The 24432-nt window shown below is 32.8% G+C and overlaps 2 protein-coding genes and 1 pseudogene across 2 annotated transcripts; all 3 read left to right on the top strand.

Annotated features, from left to right (window-relative positions):
- The first annotated feature begins 2127 nt into the window (after positions 1-2127).
- LOC142544673 (defensin-like protein 1) lies at positions 2128-3125 on the top strand. Its single transcript, XM_075651708.1, has 2 exons — positions 2128-2234; positions 2776-3125. The coding sequence occupies exons 1-2, from the start codon at positions 2159-2161 to the stop codon at positions 2952-2954; spliced, it is 255 nt and encodes an 84-aa protein (XP_075507823.1). The 5' UTR covers positions 2128-2158; the 3' UTR covers positions 2955-3125.
- Positions 3126-11141: 8016 nt separating this feature from the next.
- On the top strand, positions 11142-18764 carry LOC142546000 (dihydrolipoyllysine-residue succinyltransferase component of 2-oxoglutarate dehydrogenase complex 1, mitochondrial-like). The gene is given in 16 exon segments (XM_075653470.1): positions 11142-11322; positions 11436-11507; positions 11591-11665; positions 12193-12253; positions 12361-12388; positions 14340-14410; positions 15397-15474; positions 15562-15617; positions 15847-15891; positions 15979-16113; positions 16115-16270; positions 16380-16474; positions 17216-17306; positions 17384-17494; positions 17869-18063; positions 18171-18764. Coding segments are annotated over 15 exon segments (1440 nt in total). The 5' UTR covers positions 11142-11322; positions 11436-11456; the 3' UTR covers positions 18363-18764.
- Positions 18765-20015: 1251 nt separating this feature from the next.
- LOC142547829 (putative clathrin assembly protein At5g57200) lies at positions 20016-23230 on the top strand (annotated as a pseudogene).
- The last annotated feature ends 1202 nt before the right edge of the window (positions 23231-24432 follow it).

The raw sequence follows: 24432 nt of genomic DNA, 5'->3' as shown, positions 1-24432 counted from the left end.
CTTGCTTCTTTATTTTTTACATTGATATGGATGTTTTTGACGTAAACAAATTTTGAACATTTATTAAAGTCCGTCTCAAGTTAAAGTTTTTGTCCTTTACCATTCATATATATATATTTTTTTATCATATTGACCAATTCCACATACATTTCTCCGCAATCATCTCAAACTTTTGTGTAATGGTCAATTCTATATATATCGAGTCTCTGATAAGAGATGGTTTGAATTGATTTATAAACCAAGTATGGATTAACCATTTTTATAGGACTAAATTGAACTCGTTATGTAAAATCCTGTTTGGGGCTGCCTGAGATTAGGACATGACAAAATTGTATTAGAAACAGCTGCAATAGGAAAAAAGTGAGAACAATACTGTACAAGACAAAATGATATATTTGTGGGATCCACTTCTTGAACATATATGGCGAAATTGCTACATGTATGCAAGTTCTCCTAAAAATGTAAGAATCGCCTCTGTAGTTTTGGTATTAATGAATCGAACTGCGATTAATAAGTCACATCTTGATAATTGGTGTAGAAGATGATATACTAGTTGGACATAGAATACTTGAATTTGACATAGAAAACAAGAATGAACATAGAATAGTTGGACATAGGTTTTACAAGTTCTATATTACTTTGAATTTGACCAAGAAATGTGAGTACTAAGAATCCAAAGCCTGCTTTATTTAGAAATCCAACCGGGGCCATGACTATTTCCCAATTCACATGAAAGTGATCCGAATTCTATGTATTTGTACTTATCCCTTTGCATAATTAATACTTAAAAAATTGCTCAAAATTAATTTCTTAAGACCTAAAATAAATATATATAGTGTATCGTTGAGGGTTCAATTCTAATGAGCAACTGTTGTACCCATATTTGTATATAATACGGGTACGAGTCTGTCTAATTCGAGTTAAGAAAAATACAATCGTATTATGTTGTATATAAACTTGACAAGGATGATGGTATAATTTGATTGCTCAAGCTAAGTTAAGTTTGTTTTTTTTTTGGTTGTATTTGCTTGGATATGCCCAGAATATTTGTCTGATCAACTTTTGATTCTACCATAAAAGTTATATACTAATATACAAGGAAATTTAAGAACATGTCAAATCCGTTTGACCCGTTCCAACAAAAGAGTTGGTGATACGTGGATGACAGAAAATTTGAAGAGGGCCTCAGAACTCCAATTAAATAAGGTGGTAGCTTCACGAAAGTCATACTGCCAAAATTATGTGTATCAATAAGTCATTTTCTACATTTCTTTTTATTTAATATTAAAATAAAAGAGTAGGTCTATTGTGAGACGGTCTCACGAATCTTTATCCGTGAGACGGGTCAACCCTACCGATATTCACAATAAAAAGTAATAATCTTAGCATAACAAGTAATACTTTTTTATGGATGACTCAAATAAAAGATCTGTCTCGCAAAATACAATCCATGAGACCGTCTCACACAAGTTTTTGCCTAAAATATAATATCATGATCATATACACACACTCACATTTGTCAAATTGGTGGCAATATTGTTGAAAATAAATTTGATGGGAAGGCAGATTCTCGACTTCTCATGGATTTAACTTTCACTTTTGGAGTAACTAAATACTTGATACAATTAAAAAAATAACTCATAAAACTTCACTGAAATTAAATAAAATTATGTAAACAAATGAAAAATAATAATTTGTGGTTCCCTCGCTGCACATCCAATGATCGTCATTGATCCAAACACTAAAGGACAATGCTTATAAGACCATGTCTAGGCCAACTTACATGATCATGTTTACTTTTTCTCGTATCATATATTAACAATAAAATTTAATTCATGTCGTGTCCGAGCTCAGACCTACTTTATATCGATTAATGTTATGCTCAAGTTGCAATATGAATTAGTGTTAAATAAACAAATACTCTCAGACGTGAAATACGGGTATTGCATGCACCTTCATGTGTTAAATCTTAACTTAACCAATATACCTATTAAATCAGAACATATATACTAATATCAGTCAAGTGGCAAACTAACAATAAATAAAGTATACATTGTTTAGTTGCCTGACTATTTCTGCTCGCTCTCCTATAAATACCAACTCATTCTCAACAAGCCAAAGCATATATATAACACTATCACACATTGATATAGCAAAGATGGCTAAATCTCCATTTATAAGCTTCAACATTTTCTTTGCTGTCTTTTTTTGCTTTCTCTTCGTAGCATCAAATGGTGTGTACTCGCCACTCATACATGTTCTCTAATCCTCTTCTCTTCTCCCAGCTAAACTATAGTGGAAAAACTATTTCTTAGATACATAATAATTGAAAAAAATAAGGGAAAAAGAAATACCCTAATAGCTAGCCTTGTTCTTGGCTCAAAATTTCCCTTCTCATTTGATATGTCATCCCGTTTTCTGAACTCATATTCTTCTACTGATATGCATGCATGTTCAAAACATAGCACTTCATGCATGCCTTAAAGCTGTTTCAGGCTTGTCTTATGTTCAATCATGCATTTATTATACGATGTTTTTTCCCTCTATCTGTTTCTTTTTGTTTAATATAATCTTCTCATTCTTGACGAATATCAAAATCAAAAATCTTGTTCAAGTTGGAAGTTGGAATATAACATATTGATTTCAAGCCCGTCAGTGCCATTAATTATTAACCAACACTGAATTTGATAAACTTTTTCAAGAAAAAGTTAGCAAGAAATTAAAACCCCAATCCCCACCATGCATGAATTTACAAGCTTTGTTACATGTATGTAGAGATGCAAAGGGCGGAGGCGGCCATCAAACTGTGCGGGAGGTTGAGCCAAACATGGACTGGAATTTGTATCAAAACGGAGAATTGTGACAGACAATGCAGGAGCTGGGAAAGGGCTCGGCATGGAGCTTGTCACCGGAGGGGCATAGGCTTCGCTTGCTTCTGCTACTTTAAGTGCTGATCATAAACTGCTAGCAAGTTATAATGTTTCTTACGTAATAAAGTGTAGCTTGTGTTTGCTAGCAAGACACGGATCATTTGCTACGTACCTTGAACCATGCTACTTCATTTATGTGAACATGGTCGGATTGTTGCTGTTGGCGTTAATATTTAATATTCGTATTTCATGGCATCACAAATTGTTGATGTGTCACCGAAAATTGTGTGCGTGTCCGACATGACATCAAAAATCGAACTAAAGTGATCAAAAATTAAAAATTAATGTACCAAAATCAAGGCTTTAATTGAATACTCTTATTGGAACAAAACCTAAAATAGAAAATATTTTATATGCATATTATCTTTCTTTTATTCTTATTAAGTTAGTGATACATAAAGAAAAAAATAGTATGACATATATAAGAATATAATATATATCATGACATATATAAGAATAGTATATATAGACACATGCGTATGCATTGAATGTTGTTACAAAAAAAATAACATCAAGCGATGCCTTTGTGATAAAAGATTGACCGTCAACGTCGGCAATCAAATCTATCTATATTTAGTTCCATAATTGAACCTAATTACCTATCTCATTCAATTCAAATCTCTATATTTTGATGATAATTTTGATTTTATATTATGTTTTTAATTATTTATTTGACGGTGGTAATAATGATAATAATTTATCCAAACTGTTCGTAATATGCAATATTTTTTTTTAATAATTATAGTGACATTGCATATGCAATTATATAATTTCTTTTAACCTAAATCACGTCTCATACTCTGGCCAGAAATTCTGTGTATTATTTTCTAATAAGATCATATAAGATATCAACACACTTGAGTGGATGACGAATCCTAGATTACAATGCACTTACTCCTGCATGTGTCACAACTGCACAAATCTCATCACCCTGATAATCCTTATGGAGTCGGTAAACGGGTCAAAATGCAACACTAGTACAAAGTCTCGTTGTTGTCCCTGTGAGACCCCTCAAATTTTCCTTGAGGTTACATGAATGCAAAAAGTCAAATGATCCATAATGTGCAGTAATTAGAAAAATAATGACAATATTAGTTTTTAAAAGAATGAGCCATAAATACAATTTAAAATAAGAGTAGTAAATCACAGCTATAAATATTTCAAAACTCACACAAAAAATTTCTACACATTCTTTGCATATTTCCTAGCTTATGATAATTCCAGCTTAGGCTAGGTAGGATCCTACTAGTCAAGGCACCCGATGAGCGAGAAGATTAGAATGTAAAAAATATCACCTCAGTTCAACTTATTTGCATCATTTGACAAAGCTTCTTCAAAATTGGCATGTAGGTTGACTTTATGTTTTAAAATGAATATTTATGTCAAACTTAAAATATATTTACATGAATATATTAAAATTATGGTTTCCTGAAAATATGATTACTGATTTTTGTGTATTAAATAATTATGAACTGAATGATAGTGATACGTATTCTGAATACCACTTATTACTAATTATTGTTTACTACTGACATCACCTCTTAAAGAAGTAACATATATGAGACTTTATCAATTTAACCTCGAAGAATAAAATTATTTCAGTATACTTGTGAAATATGATTATTGTTATTATTGATAAGTTAATTTTCGATTACTGTTATATGAAAATAAATTTTTTTGGTCAAAATCTACTATTATATATGTATTGTTTTCAAAGTTGTGAGGATTGTCACCTTCACTTATTGAGTGACGACCATATCGCTCACACACTCACCCCTTCCAATTGAGAAAGAATATAAGAAAGAAAACTAGATCGAATATAACCGCATTTTTTGGAGGCTAAATAGTTGATGAAGTAGATTCCCTATTGATTTTAAATGGAAGAAATATGTTCATACTTTATTTAGTATTATGTCGTTTATTTTGTTTTCACTGTTATATTTAAGAATTTCGGAATGTAAATCATTTATAATTTTTATGGAATCAAAGACTGGTTTTAGAATTTTTGTACTACTGAGACTTGTTGTTTTTAAATTTTATTTGGAGACAATGCATATCTCACCTACTCCAGGCGTGGGGTGTGACAGTCCTCTGTCATAAGGAATAATGATGTACAATTATAGCCACATGCTCATCAACTCGATGAATGATAACTACATGAAAGTCCGGTCCGTGTAAGAGTTGTTCAATGAACTCCTCATAAGAGCATCCATTTATATGTTTAAACATCTCTATGTCCTTATGAATTAAACGTGATATACAATATCACATATGTTAGTTTCGAGCTCAAGTGACCCTTATCATCTTTTAAGGCGGCCCAATTGGCTAAAATCGTTGTTTTTATAATATATTGTAACTAAAATATGTGTTTCACGATTGTCATCATTTATTTTATTAACTATATTATATTCAACGTGTTTACATAACATGCATAGATAAACATATAAAATTGCCAAAATAAATGTAAATTTTCTTAAAATTAAGATTTTTTTATTACACAAGAATTGACACAACTCCACCTCTTGGGAAAGAATAAATTAATTAAGCTGGAGTTGTAATTAATCACAGAAATTCGAATTTGTATTTCACCCCATTATTCATGTTTTGGTGTTTTAAGTTGTTCGTTTACATGATGTAATTATTTGGTTTTATTGCTTCAATCGTGACACATTAAAAATTATTATCGTCCAATTGTTGCCATAGATATAATACCCTTATTAGACCAATATTTAGGTATAATATGGTACATGGGATAAGAGAGTGATTGATAAATAATCATCCTTATCCCACGTTTGGTACCTTTTTAGAAGATAAATAATTTTATATAGAAATAAAATATCTCTTTTATGATATGTGATAATTTTAATCTAATGATAAAAATACCACAAATGACTTAATTGCCCTCAATATATAAAAATTTTAAACCCTATTGTTCTCTCATTTCACTTGTAGGTAGAAATTAAAATCAAATAATTTTTTTTTATTTTTATATATTATATAATATGATAATTATATAAATGAACTCGAGATAATTAGATTAATGATTTGTATAAATCTCAATAAAATTATTAGTATCACTCGATTAACCTTGAAAATTTATATTTGACTTGACTCGCAAAATTAAGGGCTCAATTATCATATTATATAATATATAAAATTAGGTAAATAAATAAATAAATCATGCAAGTCAGCGCATGAACAGATAAGATATATGAACTCAAGCAACAACTTTGAAATTATAAAATTTATTATGATAAGGTTAATTTTGTCATTACAATCTAATATATAAATTTAATCACTCTTATTAAAATCATACCAAACATTAAATATAATATCATACATCTTATTTATCATTAACTTATCATTATATTATATATCACATGTTTATCCTATCATGTGCAGAGCCGTACCTGGTTCACATGGCCTGAGGCGATATGTTAAAAAAAAATCTTGTTGTGATAAATAACTGTAAAGCTCAGTTTGCAAATTAAAAATAACCAAATAATAGATATAAGAAAAATATAATTTACGAGTTATATATTTATCTTTTTGCGATTTTTTTTTTCGTGTATATAAGAAAAATATAATTTACGAGTTATATATTTATCTTTTTGCGATTTTTTTTTTCGTGCACTACAACATCAACATGACTCTAACGTAATGCAGTGTCATATGAATAATTATATTGGAAAAAAAATTGAAATTGGCAAAAATTGTAAGATATGTTGCTAAAATTGAAATTTATCAATATAAAATATCCAAATACAAAATGATAAATATAATGAACCAATATTGTAAAAATATATGATTTATTTTAAATAATAAATATAATATTTTATTCAATAAAATAAAAATAAAAATATATAAAATAGGTAAGTATCATAATTTTTTGTGTTTTATTTTTTGAAATGTGTCCAACTACATAAAGTTAAGAAAAGTGGTCAAATAATCGACAAGTAAAATATAAAAGTTTAACACATGAATTGACACAAGATAAAATAATAAATATATTGGACAAACATTACCATTTTATGCATACAAAATTTTTAAAAATTTAATTAATGAGCTGTGTAGTTTTATTGTTTGTGCTCTACATAATTTGATTAAATCATCAATGAACACAATCATCATATTTAATCATGTTTTCAATTGGTTAATGTCCAATTTTTTTTTTAAATGTCCAATTCACATACTATTTGAGTGCAGACCTCAACAACATGAGATTTTTTTTGGGCCCCTGTGATGGTCAAGTCCTGAGGCGATGGCCTCTCTCGCCTCGCAATAGGTATGGCTCTGATCATGTGTATCAAACTATGTCCTTATAAGTTTTGACGTCTTAATGATAAAAATCCAAAATTTGAAAATTTATAGGAACGTGGCTTTGTCGGGCAAGTCAACATTCATGATAAAAATGATTAAAAGTAAAAAATAAAAATAAAAAAAAAAATCAACTTGTTGGAGTAAGACCAAAAATCGAAATAGGCTAAGTTATATGACTATTATTTTTTCGATCGGAACCTATATATTGAATTCGTTATTACTTTCAATTATTTGATTAACCAATGATATATAGATGCAATATGAAAAAATTGTTTGTTATTATTGTTATATACATCGCTTGGAATTTTTTTAATTAAAAAAAATACTCCAAAAAATCAGCTTAATTACAAGTAAAATAAAATTCCAGTAAACAAAATATATTTATTTATTGAAACTAATATATATTAACTTTTGTGGTCAAATTAAATTTTATTATAATTAAATTAATATGTATATTATTCGTATTGCGATCCTTGCATATATATTATGTACAAAACCTGGTATTTTCCTATATGTGATTTTAAAAATCTTATAATAACATAAATCGTAAATATTTTTCTAGATATTACGAATATTTAGTTAATTTGTCAGGTTGACTTCACCATATGTTGGCAATTCCTTACTCATTACGTTTAAAATTTCCATATACATTAAATTGTTCAAAATTTTGAAAATATTTTAGTAAACTTTGAACACATTTCAAAGAGTGAGTTATATTTTTCAACAAATATTCAACTTATTTTTGTGTGTATATATAGGCTGAAAATGAGTAATCTTTTTTATCGCGATTAATATTTCATATTATTTTATTTCGATTATGTCGTGCTACATTAAATTTAGCATCTACATAATTATTCGAGTAACGGGGAAAAAAAAAACTCATATATTACCACATATCAACATGCATTCATATTTTATGCAAAACACACATCATTTAGTTTTAATAATCTGATTCTAATTGTTGTGACAGCATGACACAACTTAGTTACTAAATTATGACAGACATCTTGCTTATAAATATGGACATTTAACCAAGTGAAAAATGACATAAACAACATATATCATAACTCTACTAAAAAATGCCAAAGAAAATAATCAAACACGAGAAGATCTCCGATGAGAAACAGAGGAATAAAGTTTACAAAAATAGATCAGAAGGGTTGTTGAAAAAAGTGAACGAATTGTCAATCCTATGTGGAATCGACGGCGGCAGTCGTGGTACACAAAAGAGATGAAAACAATGCAACCTTTTGGCCTTCTCCCGAGGTCTATATGAAGAGAATGCAAAATTTTTTGAACTTTTCTGCTGTTGAAAGGGAGAGGAAAATGGTGACACATGACAGATATTTGGACAAGAGAGTAGTGGATGAATCAAGGAATTTCTTCAAATCACAAAAGATGAATAAAATCTTGGAGGGTGAATTGGTGACAGATGAACTAACTAATGGTAAGAGTTCATATGAACAACTCAACTTAATTCATATGAACAACATGAATTTGCTCGCGGATGACATGCTCGAAAAAATTGATAAAATCATCTATGATGATCTGGGTACTAGCAAGCAAGAAGAACAACCTCCAAACTCTAGCTCATTTAATTTGTGAAGCCTCCACCAGTCCCAAATCTGTCGCCTGCTCGAATATCTACTGAGCTGGAGCGACACATGGTTTTTTGACCAGCCGATCACATATGGACAAGGAGATGGTGGTGGTTTCATGGGATTCGACACAATTCCTCCTCGTGGGAAAGAATATATTAATTAAGCTGGAGTCGTAATGAATCATAGATATTCAAATTTGTATTTCACCACATGATTTATGGTTTGATGTTCTCAACTTCTTTGTTTACTTGATGTAATTATTGATTTTAATGCAAAATCATGATTGCTTGGTAAAACATAGTTTTGTTAATTAATTAGCTTCAATTCTGATGCGTTAAAAATTCAAATCGTCCTATTGTTGGCAAAGTTACAATACCCTTATCACGTTTCTAATCGCAAAGGCAATTTAACGGCCAAAAAAAAGTGAATGAGGTTGAGATAACAACAAGACGGTTTTGGCCAAACTCAAGATCCATCTAGTTTGAAATTTTTTCATTGGTACAAATATTCTAGAAATCTAAGTACTTAAACCTGAAGGTCTTGAGTTCGAGTGTTGGAGGAGCCGAAGAAATCACTTTCAAAGGTGAGATATTCTATGAGTGACGATGTATATATATAATGTGATACGACTCATTTTGGATCAACATACAATCTATGATCACTAGTTGTGCATGAGTATGAGTAGAGACTCGTGTTAGATCAGTCTAAGGTTCATGGTCGTTACGACCCGTCTTGTCTGAAATTTTTTCATTGGACCTGCTAAAAATTATATAATTTATTAAATTTTATAACTACATATAATAAATATATTTAAAATTTAATAAATCATCAAAAAATTTCAACTTTATATTAGTAATATTTACTGAGTATGTCTATTGTGAGACAGGTCTCACGAATTTTATCTGTGAGACGAGTTATCCTACCGATATTCACAATAAAAAGTAATATATTTTCATGGATGACCCAAATAAAATATCAGTCTCACAAAATACGACTCGTGAGAACCGTTTCACACAAGTTTTTGTCATTATGCATGGAATTATATGTTAGGATAATCATGATTCGAAAAAGTTTAAGCCCAGCAGCCTCAACAGTCCAATCCCAATATTTGTTGCCAAATGCGACTCGATACTTGTTTGACTTCACCCACTTGATATATTTGAACATTTATTCATTTAAAAAAATATTGTCAGATTATGCAATAATGATAAAATTACTAATATTATTAAAAATGATAATAATTAGAAAATACTGAATTTTCAATTGTAGATTACACGTTTATTATTAAAATTTAAAAGGTGAATTAAAAATAAAAAAAATGTAATAGCCATGACTCCTAAGTGACATGTTCCTTGTGTAATTCATTATTTTGAAATAGCTTAGGGATGTGAATAAATTCGATATGGTAAAACCCAACATTGTATTGTACATGTGTAAGAATGTAGACGTATGCTTGCCCCGATTTGTTTAAATCTAAAGTTACACTCGTCTTGAACATATCCAAAGTTCTCGAATTCAATTTATTAGACGCTTTTGATAAAATATATTCATAATATCTATTTTTACTATATTTATAATAAGAATTAAATAAAAAAAAGTTTCAAGATTCACTGCATTTTATCTATACATAAATGATTAAATCACAAAAAGTCGAAGGACTTGCTACAAATGAAGCAAAAATTTGTGTGAGACGATATCACGGGTCGTATTTTGTGAGACATATCTCTTATCTGGGTTATCCATGAAAAAATATTATTTTTTATGTTAAAAGTATTACTTTTTATTATGAATATCGGTATGGTTGACACGTCTCACAGATAAAGATTCGTGAGCACATCTCATATAAGACCTACTCTACAAAAAATGCTTCAATCCACCACCAACATGATGTAATGTTACACAAATTTGGATTGAATATTATAAAATCAATTCTCAAACCAACAAACCAAAAAAAATCATGTTATTGAACTCGATCTAAAAAAGAGTTATATTCATATCATAGTGTCAAAATATTTTGTCACTCGAACTTATAGTACATATTTTAGTCATAAGATTAACCATTACATTGCAATGTGCATAATATAACAAAATAATATTTTTTAAAAATATTTAAATATAATTCTATTTTATAGAGATGACTTGTGGTTTTTTTTTTTTTTTGTAATAATTCTGATGAACTATTTTAAAAATATATATAAAAAAAATCAAGTTTATTTTATAGTTTTTTTTAATAGATTTTTCTGATGATTTGTCTGGTAGATAGTATTGAAGGTAATAATAATAATAGAATGAAGCCGGAGGCGTGCAATTGATCTCTTTATTCGCGAAGATCTCACACATCTGGGGGGACTATTCCTTTTCCAGGTACTTCTACCCCCCAAAATCCAGACTTTACTACTAGTTTCCACATCGCATTTCGAGAAACCCTACCTCTGTTAGTCAATCAAGCCTCACGATTTTTTTCATTTTTGGTAAGCCTTGCCTCCGAGATCTGTTTGGCATTTTTCACATACTTTCTTTGATTCGCTTGTTTTGCATTTTTTCCCTGTTTCGTTGTGGGTTTTGATTAATTAGGGGTTTTTAGGTGGTAAAATACAGAAGCGTGATGTTGGGTGTTTTAAGGCGGAAAGCCGCGTCAGGTGCCTCGTCTACTAAGGTACTTTCCTCATGTTTCACTTGTGTATGGATTGTTATACGTGTGTGTATTGCTGTAACATGTCTCGGTTGCTTTTGGAACAGGTTTTTGGGGTGTCGTTGGGTAAGCCTAGGCCGGCTGCTTTTACATCAAGAACTTGCTCCGCCCTCTCAGAGGAGGTAATTTCTCTGGCATGTGTATTGATATGAAAGTATAGATGATTTGATGAGTGTGTGAAATGGTGATGGTGAAGTTCTCTTTTCATGTTTTCAATTAGTTTATGTTGACGTTGCTGATGGGATGAGATATTTGATTCTATTTGTTGTAGACTCACTTAGATATTCAATTTTAGTTCGTCTTTCATATTATATACTTTTGATTGGTTAAATCACATTTAAACCGAACAATTTTTTATTTACAGAATATCCTAGTTTTATGGTTTTGTGTCGTAGACTCGTAGTGATTGGTGATGTGCAGTGATATTGATGTATGTATGTCTCTTTATTTTCAATTGCTCTTCCATTCATAGCAGCTCTATGAGATGATATTTTGTTAAGGGTGATCATGATTCATATGCTACTAGCAACAATGTAGTATATTGGAGTGATATTGATGGTTGAATTGTGCTATTATAGTTTCGATGAAACTAATCAGATTTATTTTGGTGATTCACTCAATTTCGCTTTTGTTATGAGCATGTGAATAGGTCGTATATTTCGAGAGGGGAGTTGGCCATGTTCAAAGTTATTCTTGCCTCCCTTTTGCTGGTACGTGCATATATAGGTCAAACTATAACTCTAATCAAATTTGATGATTTCTATCAATAACTCTGATCAAATTTGACGATTGCTATCAATTTCTATTTTTGTCACAGGACACATAATTAATTTGACTTCGAAAAGGTTAGGTGATATATATTTAATGTTTTTCGTATAATTTTTCCTTGGTTATTTCCTTGTTTAGGTAACATTTTGTAGTTATTGTAGCATGATTTAAAATTTGGCTATTGGAATTGTGTTCTCACACTTGCTTCATATGTTCTCAGTGTATGGTACTATTTTATGATTCTGAAAATAGTTTAACCAGCAACCAGTTTAGTTATGGCTGATAATGGAGCTTTACTATACAATTGATGGCTGTGGCACATGGGTTGCATTTGTACAATATAATATATGATTATTACATGTTGCACATGGTATAATTCTTGGTTTAATATCTTAGTTATAATATCCTATAAAATGAATAAAATAAATTGGACCCACCTCCCTCTTCATGCATCATTATGAATATTGTTCTCTCATTAGCAAGCATATATACGCTAACATCCAAACTCATGTATTGTACTTCGAAGACCTCATTGGTTAAAAATCAATTGATTGAAAACATTAGTCAGTAAATATCGCAGTGACATGATTATTTGTAAAGTATCTCACGATAAACCACATGTTCGTTCATTTTATTTGCAATGCTGATAAAGTGGAATTTTTAGTTTTTGAAATTATGAAAAATTGATTTTAAGAGTAAATAAAATATGTTTTGAAAGCTACTCCGAACACTAACCAAATTCCGAAAAAGTTAAAAAAATCCAATCATTTCTCTTTGGTGCCATATCAATCATTTCTCTTTGGTGCCATATTATAAAGCTCATACATCATTCCAAGCATTCACAATTAATCATTAGTATTTAGTATGAAAAGATCGAACCAAGACGTTTTGTTCTAAAATATTAAAATGACATCATCACACATAATAATGATAATCCAATTGTTAGTAAATTTGGATGACATGATTAATGTCATATACAAATACAAACAAATAAAAATAATAGAAAGATAAGAAGTCGAACAAAATATCCCAAGAGCAGAAAGCAAGGCTATTGTTGCATGTACCTATGCACACATCGCTAATTAACAAATTTCAGATCCACGTCATAAAGACCCCAAGTCAAGCAAATTCTCACTTTTCTAACAAAACCAAACGGGCTATGAAAAATTGTCTCATAAATAGGAAATTTTTTAGACTTGAGATAAAAGAAAATCTAAATACAATACCTTGTCTAAATCGACAATCAAGAATAGAGGTTTTTCGGTGTTTGAAATTCTTTAAAAACAAAATATATAAGAAAAAACGAAAAAACTAACCTTCATTATTTGAAACTAAATTACAGAACATCTGGATTTAAAAAATAAAATTATAGTCTTCCAGTAAAGGTATTGGTTCACATAATACCCGAATTTGAAAAGGAAGTTGAACCAAAATCATCCATTTGACTGTATAATTTACAGAATACCTAATTCAGTGAAAAAAGCAAACTGAAATCTTCATTGCCTCCATAATATTTTGAATCAACTAGATAATTAAGTAATATAGTGCATCATTCATTATCTCCTATTGGCAGTTTCTTGAAAACCATTTTCGATGGAGGTTTCCATGAAAATTGGGGAAACGGGGTAGTTATTTGGGGTGAGAGGAACTTTGTGGGATGAGGGAGGTAGTTTTTCCCCATTTTTCATGGGACGGGGAAGGATATTTTTTGTGTGAATATGGTAGATGTGGTAGGGACTTTTATGGAAATCTGAAATTTGGTTCACCAAACATACCAACGGTTGTCTGGGATGCTCAAGTTTAATATATAGTAATAGATATCAACTAACCCTACCATGGTATCTGGTGGTCACAGGGCACCGGCTGCCAAATGACATTATTGCTGCCATCTACTTTCTTCTGTCATGAGAATTAATATCAAACCCTCATTCCCTCTCGTCTATTTGGGTTGGCAACAGACTGAAGAAAGATAAGCAATTGGTCGAAAAAAATTTAGCTGATAAATTTTATGCTTCGTATGCTTTGCAGGGAAGCTGTTAGCTGTCTTCAGCAACCTGTCACCTTGCAAATCTGGAGCAGGCCATTCTGTTCAAACGGTGGTATAAATTCTCTTGAGCATCAGTATTTCTCTTGTCCTGCATACTTTTTAGAATTGATAATAAATTGTTAGGTTGGGACTTGGACAACTTTGGTAACATTCCCAGTTACTGCTTAAATGTGATCTTTGTATTTAATTTTACTATCATTAGTGGGATTGAATTATGCTTTGTGACTGTAAAAGTTTCATCAGATTAGTCTAGCAAAAGAAATTAAAAGAATTGGAATGATGATGAATAACCTGTTTTAGTTATTTGGACCCCTGGCTTGTGTAACAGCATTTTGAACTCTTACTAGAGATAGAATATTAGCAGAATTTGATTTAAAATTATACTTGACCCTTCATTATGGCTTTAAGAAGGTCACTCTCCAAGCCATAAGTGGGAAATGAATGGATTGGTGTTTAGAGTTTATAGAGTATTTCATAGTTTTGCTTTGACCAGTTAATGTATTTGCTTCAAATTAATATTCTAATGGCTTTAGGTACAGGAAAGACTGCTGACATGAAATGCCGAGCTAGCTAATCTTGTGGGGATGTGTCCTCTGGTTTTTTATTTTTCTGATATTTAGAGGACTATTTGCATTTTCTTATCCTCGAGTTCAGTTGTTACTTAAAGAAATGAAAAAGCAGGACAGTGTTTTCTTATCATATTTAAATATGTCTTTTGTAAAATTCTGAAACCACCATACGATGTTTATACTTTATAGTAATGAACTCACTTTAAATCTAATATGCAAAACATTAGGATGAATGCTAATGGTACGTAAAGTTGCATTTGTGCTGACATAGACTCACTATACATCCCTGAAGTTTTGGTGGCTTTTATTCTCATTATATCCAGTGAAATGGGTGTATTATAATTTTGGAACCCGTAAGTGGGATACAGCTACTCCATAGTGGAATTTGGGATGAATGTATCTACGAGCAGGAAAGCTATTATTCTCTTCATCTTGCTTTTAAACTGTTCTCATGTCTATACTTGAACAGGAGGAGATCTGGTTGATGCTGTTGTCCCGTACATGGGTGAATCGATAACTGATGGCACATTAGCAACATTCTTAAAAAGTATGTCTCCTCTTTGTGTGGCAAATTTCTTTTCACCTGGAATTATGATATGATGGCCAAGCACATGCTGAATGGTGTTTTGTGCAGAACCTGGGGACAGAGTAGAAGTTGATGAGCCCATTGCTCAGGTCGAAACAGACAAGGTACTTGTTACAAAGAAATAGTTTCGGACTTTTGCTGCCAGCAGCTTCTGTTAAAACCAATCCTGAAAGTATGAATAATCGTCATCGTTTACTTATTAGTAAAAAATGAAACGTGTTGCAAATTTATGCGGCATTTATTTACAGCATCTAATTGAAATATATTTTTGACGTTGGAAGTTTTCATGGGACCATGTGGCTGACAGTTCTCTTTATTTTTTTGCCATCCCAGGTCACTATTGATGTCAGTAGTCCTGAAGCAGGTGTGATTCAAAAGGTATATCTTCTTTGACTTTGGACCAATACTTTATCTCCTTGGATATGATACTGTTGTTGATATTTATTTTTCTTCATATTTCTATAGCTCATAGCTAAGGAAGGAGATACTGTGGAACCTGGCACCAAGATCGCAATTATATCAAAATCTGCTGAAGGTGCAACACACGTAGCACCTTCTGATGATAAGTCATCTGACAAAGCTGCTCCACCACCTTCTCCTGCCGAAAGATAAAAAGGAGGAGCCAAAGCCCAAAGAGGAACCAAAGCCCAAAGTGGAGACAAAGCCTGTGTTAGAAAAGCCTAAAGGAAGTTCTCCACCACCTTCCAAAGCCTCAGCGATGGAACTCCAGCTACCCCCTAAAGAAAGGGAAAGACGAGTGAGTTTCAATTTTATATCTAAAAATATCGATTCTCTTGAACAGTTTTATAATCATATTCTCATGAAATATTTTGGGAGTATAACTCTTGAATCCTCTCTGATGACAGGTTCCTATGACAAGGCTAAGAAAACGGGTTGCCACACGATTGAAAGATTCCCAGAACACATTTGCGTTGTTGACAACATTCAATGAAGTTGACATGTAAATTATGTGCTGTTGTTCGGGTTTTAGTTTATTTGCTCTATGTTACGGTTTTGTTTTGAACTTTTCTGTTAAAGAGCCAATTGGAGTGCATCTCATATTCAAGATTTCTATTTCAATAGGTTAATCATGTTTGAAATAATTCTCACTTTGCTGGGGTTGGGGTATTCCAACTGGGCAGTTATACAACCTAAAACAACCAAATAGAGTATATTTTACAGAATAAATTTGTATATTTGCTCATGGTTGGTTCTTGGACAGTGGGAGGTATGTGGAGCGTTCGTGTGTGTGCATGTTTCAAAAAACGTTTGTGCGATTGGATGGAGACACTCCTAAAATATTTGTTTCTTTTGTGTGTTATAATTTGTTCAGGTGTTAGATTTTCCTTGATTGGGTTTGGAGTTTCTAAATGCTTGCGAAAGTTGGTGTTTATGTTGATATCTTAACTTCAATTTGTCAATACAACCCTTTATTGTTCAGCTTAAACAGTTAAGACAATTAATGCAAGATAACTGATCAGACTTCTATTTGATCTTATGTTCCTGAATTACGTTTGGGAAATATCTTGCCTGTTATTTCATCAAATGCCATCAATGTGTCTCGAGTGTTAATCCTTTTATAATATCAATTAGTAAGAATCTTAGTTGCTCTGTTACTTGATAGCCAGTGAGGAGGTTGCATGTTCTTACACTGGATGATCAAAATTATGACATGATGTGCTTCCTTGTTTTCTTGTAACAGGACTAATTTGATGAAACTTCGTTCCGATTACAAAGACACTTTTCTTGAGAAACATGGAGTAAAGCTGGGATTGATGTCGGGATTTGTGAAAGTATGTTGATATCTTGTAGTCTTGTTCAAGTTTCACTATACATACTTTGAAATGACTTTGCTCTCTATGGGTTTCAGGCAGCTATCAGTGCGTTGCAGAAGCAGCCAATAGTGAATGCCGTTATTGATGGCGATGATATAATTTATAGAGACTATGTCGATATCAGTATTGCTGTTGGTACCCCAAAGGCAAGATTTTAGAATTTTGTTTTAGTGAATTTTAACACGTCATAAGAAGAAATGATTTGTTTAGTACTTCCCGAAAATAAATAGTTCATAGGTTGTTTCTTGCCTTCTGAAGTTGGCTTAGGTCACCAGAGGGCAAATTCATATTTCAGAAGAGAAGTACGATTTAACTGTTTCTTAGAAAACAAGATCTTTCAACTTTTTAGAAAACATGATCAAATATGTCTAAGACAAATAGCGAATCCATCTACTTGATCGACCGCAAAATGGAGGATGGTTTCCTCAGCAACAACATAACTCACACCCATATATTTACTTGTACCCGTCTAAAATAAAAAATGCTTCTTAGCTAATTAACTAACTCTAGATCTCCATAGGGTCTTGTTGTTCCCGTTCTTCGCAATGCCGAAAGAATGGATTTCGCTGAAGTCGAGAAGGCGATTAACACTCTTGGGAAGAAAGCCAATGATGGCACCATCTCAATAGATGAAATGGCTGGGGGCACATTTACAATTTCCAATGGTGGCGTCTATGGAAGCCTTTTAAGTACTCCCATCATCAATCCTCCTCAGGTTTGTTCCTAATTCAAGCTTCCGTGTTTTGGTTGGCTGACAGCTTGTTTCACTCATCTCTAGACACTTTTATGATCAGCCAAACCGTATTTGTTTTGAAATTGCAGTCTGCAATCCTCGGAATGCACTCAATAGTGAACCGTCCCATGGTTGTTGGAGGTAACATTGTACCAAGACCAATGATGTACATCGCGCTGACATATGACCACCGGCTTATTGATGGGAGAGAGGCAGTGTTCTTTTTGAGAAGAATTAAAGACGTTGTGGAGGATCCTCGTAGGCTGCTGTTGGACGTATGAGAACCCTGTCGTTGACGGTAATTTCAGTTCATTTCTCTATTATACCTGAGCTCAAATGACATCGAGTTCGGAAGATTACCCCAATAAATGCTTGGAAGTTTTGTAGTGATCACTGAATGCACTTCTGCGTTAAATCTCTTTTTGTTGCGGCGTTCTGTATTCAAATTTGAATGAGATCTCTAAATGCAGAGACTTCCAAATATTTCTCCTTTCCATTATCAAAACCTCGTATTTTGCTACAAGGATTGTGTTTGTGAACTGACGTGTGTGCGCCTGTGATTGTTTATTCGAAAACGTGTAATCTGCTTAAATAGTATCACAATATTTTTTTTTTCGTTTAGTTGAATGTCATTTGTACACACGTATTTTAGTATGATATTCTTATAAACTTGATACTTATAATGTGAATTTTTTGGTTGATATGGTGATGAGAGATGATAAACATTTGGACACATTATCTAGTTTTCCGTAGTTACAAAAAGGCCCGGTAATACATAAATATTTTAAATATAATGTGTAAATAGTTTTCATACTATATGTATATACATATACTTAAATTGGATTAATATATCAAATTTACAGAGAGCCAGTGAAACAAAAACATTATTTTTCCATAAAATAGATTCTTTTTTAATATTAATAATATGCGCTCTATATTTTGGTGCAATACTTCTTGGATGGGTGACTTAAACATTAACTGTGGTGTGCTTAGGCTTTGCTGTCGCATTACAAAGCAGAAGGAAAAACAAGAACCATTTATTATTTTAAAAATTATTTATATTACGCCTTCTCGAAAAAAGAATGCAAACAGCTTATTAAAAATGCTTAATTTGTTGATGGATCCTTTCCTTCCCTTCCTTCTCTGCAGGTATTTGCATTTGCTTTTACAAAATATTTGGGCATAGAGTTGAGAATAGTAACAAAACTAGTTATGTGTTCAAATTGTTGTGTGGCTAAAAACTAAATTGTTGTGAGGCTGAAAAACTAACAACGCCATCGGTAATATTAGCGAGGGACTACTTTGTGCTCCGTTCCGACCAACGACGGTGAGACAGAACAACATTCGCCCGCTAATAAGTCCTTTGCGACGGAAAAAGCATAACGATATCTAAACTTTAAGAAGATGTGGGAAGTCTCTTTGGAATAGATTACCATGCAATTGTCCGCTTATTGTAAGCTGATAAATTTGAACTTGTACAAAATTGACCAAGCTTCCGGCCAATGTTGCAAGAACTACATATTGCACATCACCCCTTCCAACGCAATGACTAATTTACCCCTGTATTTTCCTTAGTTATCCGTATTTCCCAGGGCACTTTCGTCACTTCACTTGTGCAAGGTTTAAAAAACAAAACAAAACCCGAACTCTCACATATGATGGAACTTTCCAATTATTGGCATGGCTAACCTCCAATAACCAGCGAACGATATACATTGCAAATTACCAAAATAGAGAAAGAAAGAAAGAAATAAACAAACAAAGGAGCTCTTGGCTTTTTGCTAGTGTTTCACCTGAAAATATAACATGGTTTAAAGATCAAGAAGAGAGGAAGAACAAATCGAGCCCCCTACTCTCTCTTGATCTCTCCTCTTCTTCTGTTGATCATCACGGATTTGATCGGCCTTTGATGTTCATTTGCTACATTTCTATCAATGGAAAGCTTTCGAAAAGTTTATGGGGCGCTCAAAGACTCCACGAAGTCGGCCTTGCCAAGGTCAATAGTGATTTCAAGGTATGTTTCGCAAACACGAACATATTCGTCTACACAAGCACATGCATGAAACACGTTTATATGTTTGGATTCATTGGGTTTCTTGATCGTTTATATGTCAAGGATTTGGATATTTCGATTGTCAAAGCCACGAATCACGTTGAACGTCCTCCAAAGGAACGATATGTTAGAAGTGAGTGCAGCACTGTTTATTTTAGGTTCTATATTTGGCTTCATAACATGAAAATTAAGACAAGATTCATGTAAGAATCCCTTTGGGTTTGAGGTTATATTTTTTTTTTCCTTTGTGCAAATTTGAAAATTTCTGCGAAAATATGGGATTTCTGATTGATTACTTGTTAATTTATTTCAGATATCTTTGCAGCAGTATCTGTCTCACGTCCAAGAGCAGATGTTGCCTATTGCATTCATGCACTTTCAAAAAGATTGTCGAAAACCCGTAACTGGATTGTAAGACTACATTTCATCTTGTTTCTCTGCCTTATTTTGTTTTCGGTTTCGTGTCTATAATATACCAAAACAGAACTTAATTTTCCTATGAATTTTGGTTAATTTAATGTTGAATCTGTATGCCTATTTGATTCCTACCATTCAATAATGTTATCAAGAAATGAAACAAAAGGCAATATTATGAAAACATCTAAGCATATGATTCTGATATTTTAGTTTATCTGTGAGTTGATTCTATTCACATGATAACAACCGAGTAAGTTTCATGTGGCTGTAAGAACTTTGATCGTTTTTCATCAGGACGTTACGAGAGGCGGATCCTAGCTTCAGAGAAGTAGTATCGTGCTACTCACAAAGTGGACCTTTGTTTGAAGTTTCCAGTTTCAGAGATGGCTCAAGTGCTTTAGGTAAATATTCATTTTCTTGACAGTGCGACCATACGAAAAACAAGCCTCCCGAAAAGTACTTCCGATTCATAGTACCGTAAAACTTTTTTTTGATCTGATTCAGCTTGGGATTGATCGGCCTGGATCCGAACATATGGATCGGAAGTACTTTTCGGAAAATTAAGTTCTGTTTTGGTATATTATAGAAAGACTAGAATGTTTTCAAACCTTGAACTGTGATATCGAATCAGATAAAGTAGCAAAATCATTAGTTGGAGGATCCAAGGTGTGGTTACAAATTGTTAAATTTTTTGATTTTAATGTTCGATTTAGATTCATAAAATCCTATGTTTTTTATTACATCAGGCAAATAATAAAACACAGATCTTGAATGCTAAAGAACTGTTGAGGAAGCTACCAGCATTGCAACAGCTTCTGTATCGACTTGTTGGTTGTCAGGTAACCTTTAATACTTCCCCGAATTGATTCGAATGACCAGTTGGTGACTATTTAGCATCATTTTGTTTCGTTTATGTTGTATTTGGTATTTAGTCTTGTTAAAAAAAATCAGCCGGGACGAGCAGCCAGCCGCAACTTTCCCATCCAGTATGCCCTTGCATTGGTTTTGAAAGAGAGCTTTAAAATTTATCGAGCCATCAACGATGGAATCATAAATCTTCTTGAGACGGTATGGTCTCAAACAATGCTTAAAAGATAATGTTTCTGTATCAAAAGTCTGGTTTAGTGACAGAATTTAAATATTATGCAGTTTTTTGAAATGCCTAAACAAGATGCAGTGAGGGCTCTTGATATTTACAAAATAGCTGGAAAACAGGTCTATATTTGACAAAAACTGTTAAAGGATCTACGTGTTTTCGATATGCAGTTGAGTCAGATATTTCTTATCCGTGTAGACAGAACTTCTAGCCGATTTTTATGGTTTCTGCAGAACGTTGGGTGTTGCCCGGACCTTTCAGTTTCCAATGTTGACACAGGTTCGCTTCTTTCGTATTCTCTAAATCTAGAATCTTTAATCTATCTGTGGATTCTTTAATTTGTTCTTGGCAAGTCCACAGCCTCCACTGTCGTTTCTTGCAACAATCGGGAGGATTATGTAAAGGAAGCACTTCAGACAGGTTCTGTGTTGTCAAATAAACAGCTGGTAAGAAGTCACTTGACTTGTTCTTCTAGGGTGTTAGGTTGACCATGTGATCTCACATGTCGTTTTCTTGACGTTTCAGGAGCAAAAAAAAAACGAAGAAGTGCAGAAAAAACCCGTAAACACTGCTCAGAAAGAGGTCAAGGAACAAGGTGAAAACAATGTTGAAACACCAGAGAAACTTGAGCCCATTAAAGAAGAAAAAATTCTGCCAAAAATATCAGCTGAAGAACCTGTTGATCTTCTGGTAATTTTTATCTTCTATGTTCTAATTTTAATGAGACTGAGAGAAACGATTGTGGTAAGCAATATCGTCCCCAAGGATTGAATGAGGAGAGCCCGAAGGCCGTCGAATTTGACCAAAGCAATGCATTAGCCCTTGCCATTGTTCAGCCAGGTCATTTTCTCTGCTTCATTTGAATGTTTCGAATTTATGTGGATTAGCAGTTAATTCTTTCTTTTCGCAGGCGACTAAACTAATAACTCATCGGCCAACCTCAGGAAGAATTCTGGATGGGAATTGGCTCTAGTTACAAGCCCAAGCAGTGCAAACCAACCCCAAGTTCAGGAAACTAAAATGGTTTGTTTTCTTATCCAAAATTCTGAGCTCCATCGGATAATTCATACTAGCTATATCCAAGTCGCAACATTTAAAACCAATTTTCACCAGGGCGGAGGATTCAACAAGCTCTTACTCGATAGCCTATACGAAGATGAAGCTTCCCGGAGACACAGGATACAGCACAGGCCAAGGATACGAAATCTCACCACAAAATCCATTCAGTTTACACTACCCTTTCGCCATGTCGAACAATCTTGTCCCAACGAGAAACATGCATGATCAGCAGATGATGTTTCATCATCATCAGCAGCATATGATGATGGTACCGTATAATCCATATGCGGGTCAATATTATCAGCAACAAATACCACAGATGGGGAATCCAAATCCATTTGGTGATCACTTGTATTATCCACCGAATGCAAATGGAAGCCGTGCATTACTTTAGCTCCGATGTTGAGTTTCTCCATTTGTGAGAAAGTGGATTTCTTGAATCAGCTGTTTGTGTTACTGGACTTGTATTTCTTGAAATTCTGGACTCGTAAATTTGTAATTTAAAGAGAGGCTTGTGTTTCTTACTTCCATAAGCTGGGCAGTATGAATTTGAAATAATCCTCCATTTTTATTTTTTTTTCACTCAGAAAACATATTACATAAAAGTAGGAGAGTAGTTTTTGGAAGGTAAAAAATTGAACTAAAAATGATACTTATGCTAAGAAATCTTGAAATAATTTTTTTTTAAAAATTGAATATATTGTCTGTTTTGGACAAATATGCAGAAACTTTAGTTTCACACTGGTCTTACCTAAATCCTCACTCTAAAACATTATCATTTCTCTCTCTAATTCCTATTATCTGATTCCCATGGGCCTGTCCCGGATTCTGCCCTAAACCCTTCACCGCACCGCCCTCCAACGGCTCTATTCAGCTTCACCGCCACCGGTCCAGCAAAACCCATCATGCTCACAGAGGCCCTTCCTCTGCTTTTTTCTCCAGAGAAAGTAACCACGGAAATCGCCAATGCGGATTACTTCTTGAAATGGATCATAAAAATAGCTGTTGATTTCATCCTACAGTGCACGGACACTACCCATAGAATCAAAGACTCAAATTAAACCACGTATACATGGGGTCAACTAATTTTTTTAAAATCACATGTGTGAATCTTGTTCATCCAAACCACGTGGAGACAGTGCTCCACATATAACATCGAATCTACCAATAAAAACAGTAAATCACTAAACCCATTAGCTAATCATGGTAAATGTTTCTCTTTTAAGGATCGTTTTTCAGAGAAGATTGCAGGTAGACAAGAGAAAAATGGAACTTATCGTACCGTGTGTGGAAAAAATAGACTTACCCATTAAATTTGAAATGCCATGCTCTCTGCGTAATGCAGCAAGTGTAGATTTGCTAATGTTATGGATTGATGATTATTGGACAAGTTTAGCTAGTTTTATTATAGCTGCAAGCTCAATCCAGCACCATGGCCTTTTAATAGTGTTTGGAGAGGTTGGGTAGATTTTGTTGTTTAAATAGCTAGCTTGGAGTGATAGAAGTAATGTTTCCTGATCAGAATTTTGTTTTTAAATCCTGGTCAACTATTTATTTAAGAAAATGACATTTTTAATTATACTTGAGTATGTCAATTTATTAAACATGTCGAGATATACATCTGAAATTTGAAAAGATCAGTTTCTTAAGCATGCGTTTCTTGGGGTGATAAGGACATTACTAATAATAAATCAAACAAATGGATATAAAGTTTGGGTTGCCACAT

This window comes from Primulina tabacum, chromosome 5, assembly GCF_025594145.1.
Source record: "Primulina tabacum isolate GXHZ01 chromosome 5, ASM2559414v2, whole genome shotgun sequence".
Lineage (NCBI taxonomy): Eukaryota > Viridiplantae > Streptophyta > Magnoliopsida > Lamiales > Gesneriaceae > Primulina > Primulina tabacum.
Note: the sequence above shows the minus strand (reverse complement) of the source record. Positions and strands in the feature narration are given on the sequence as shown.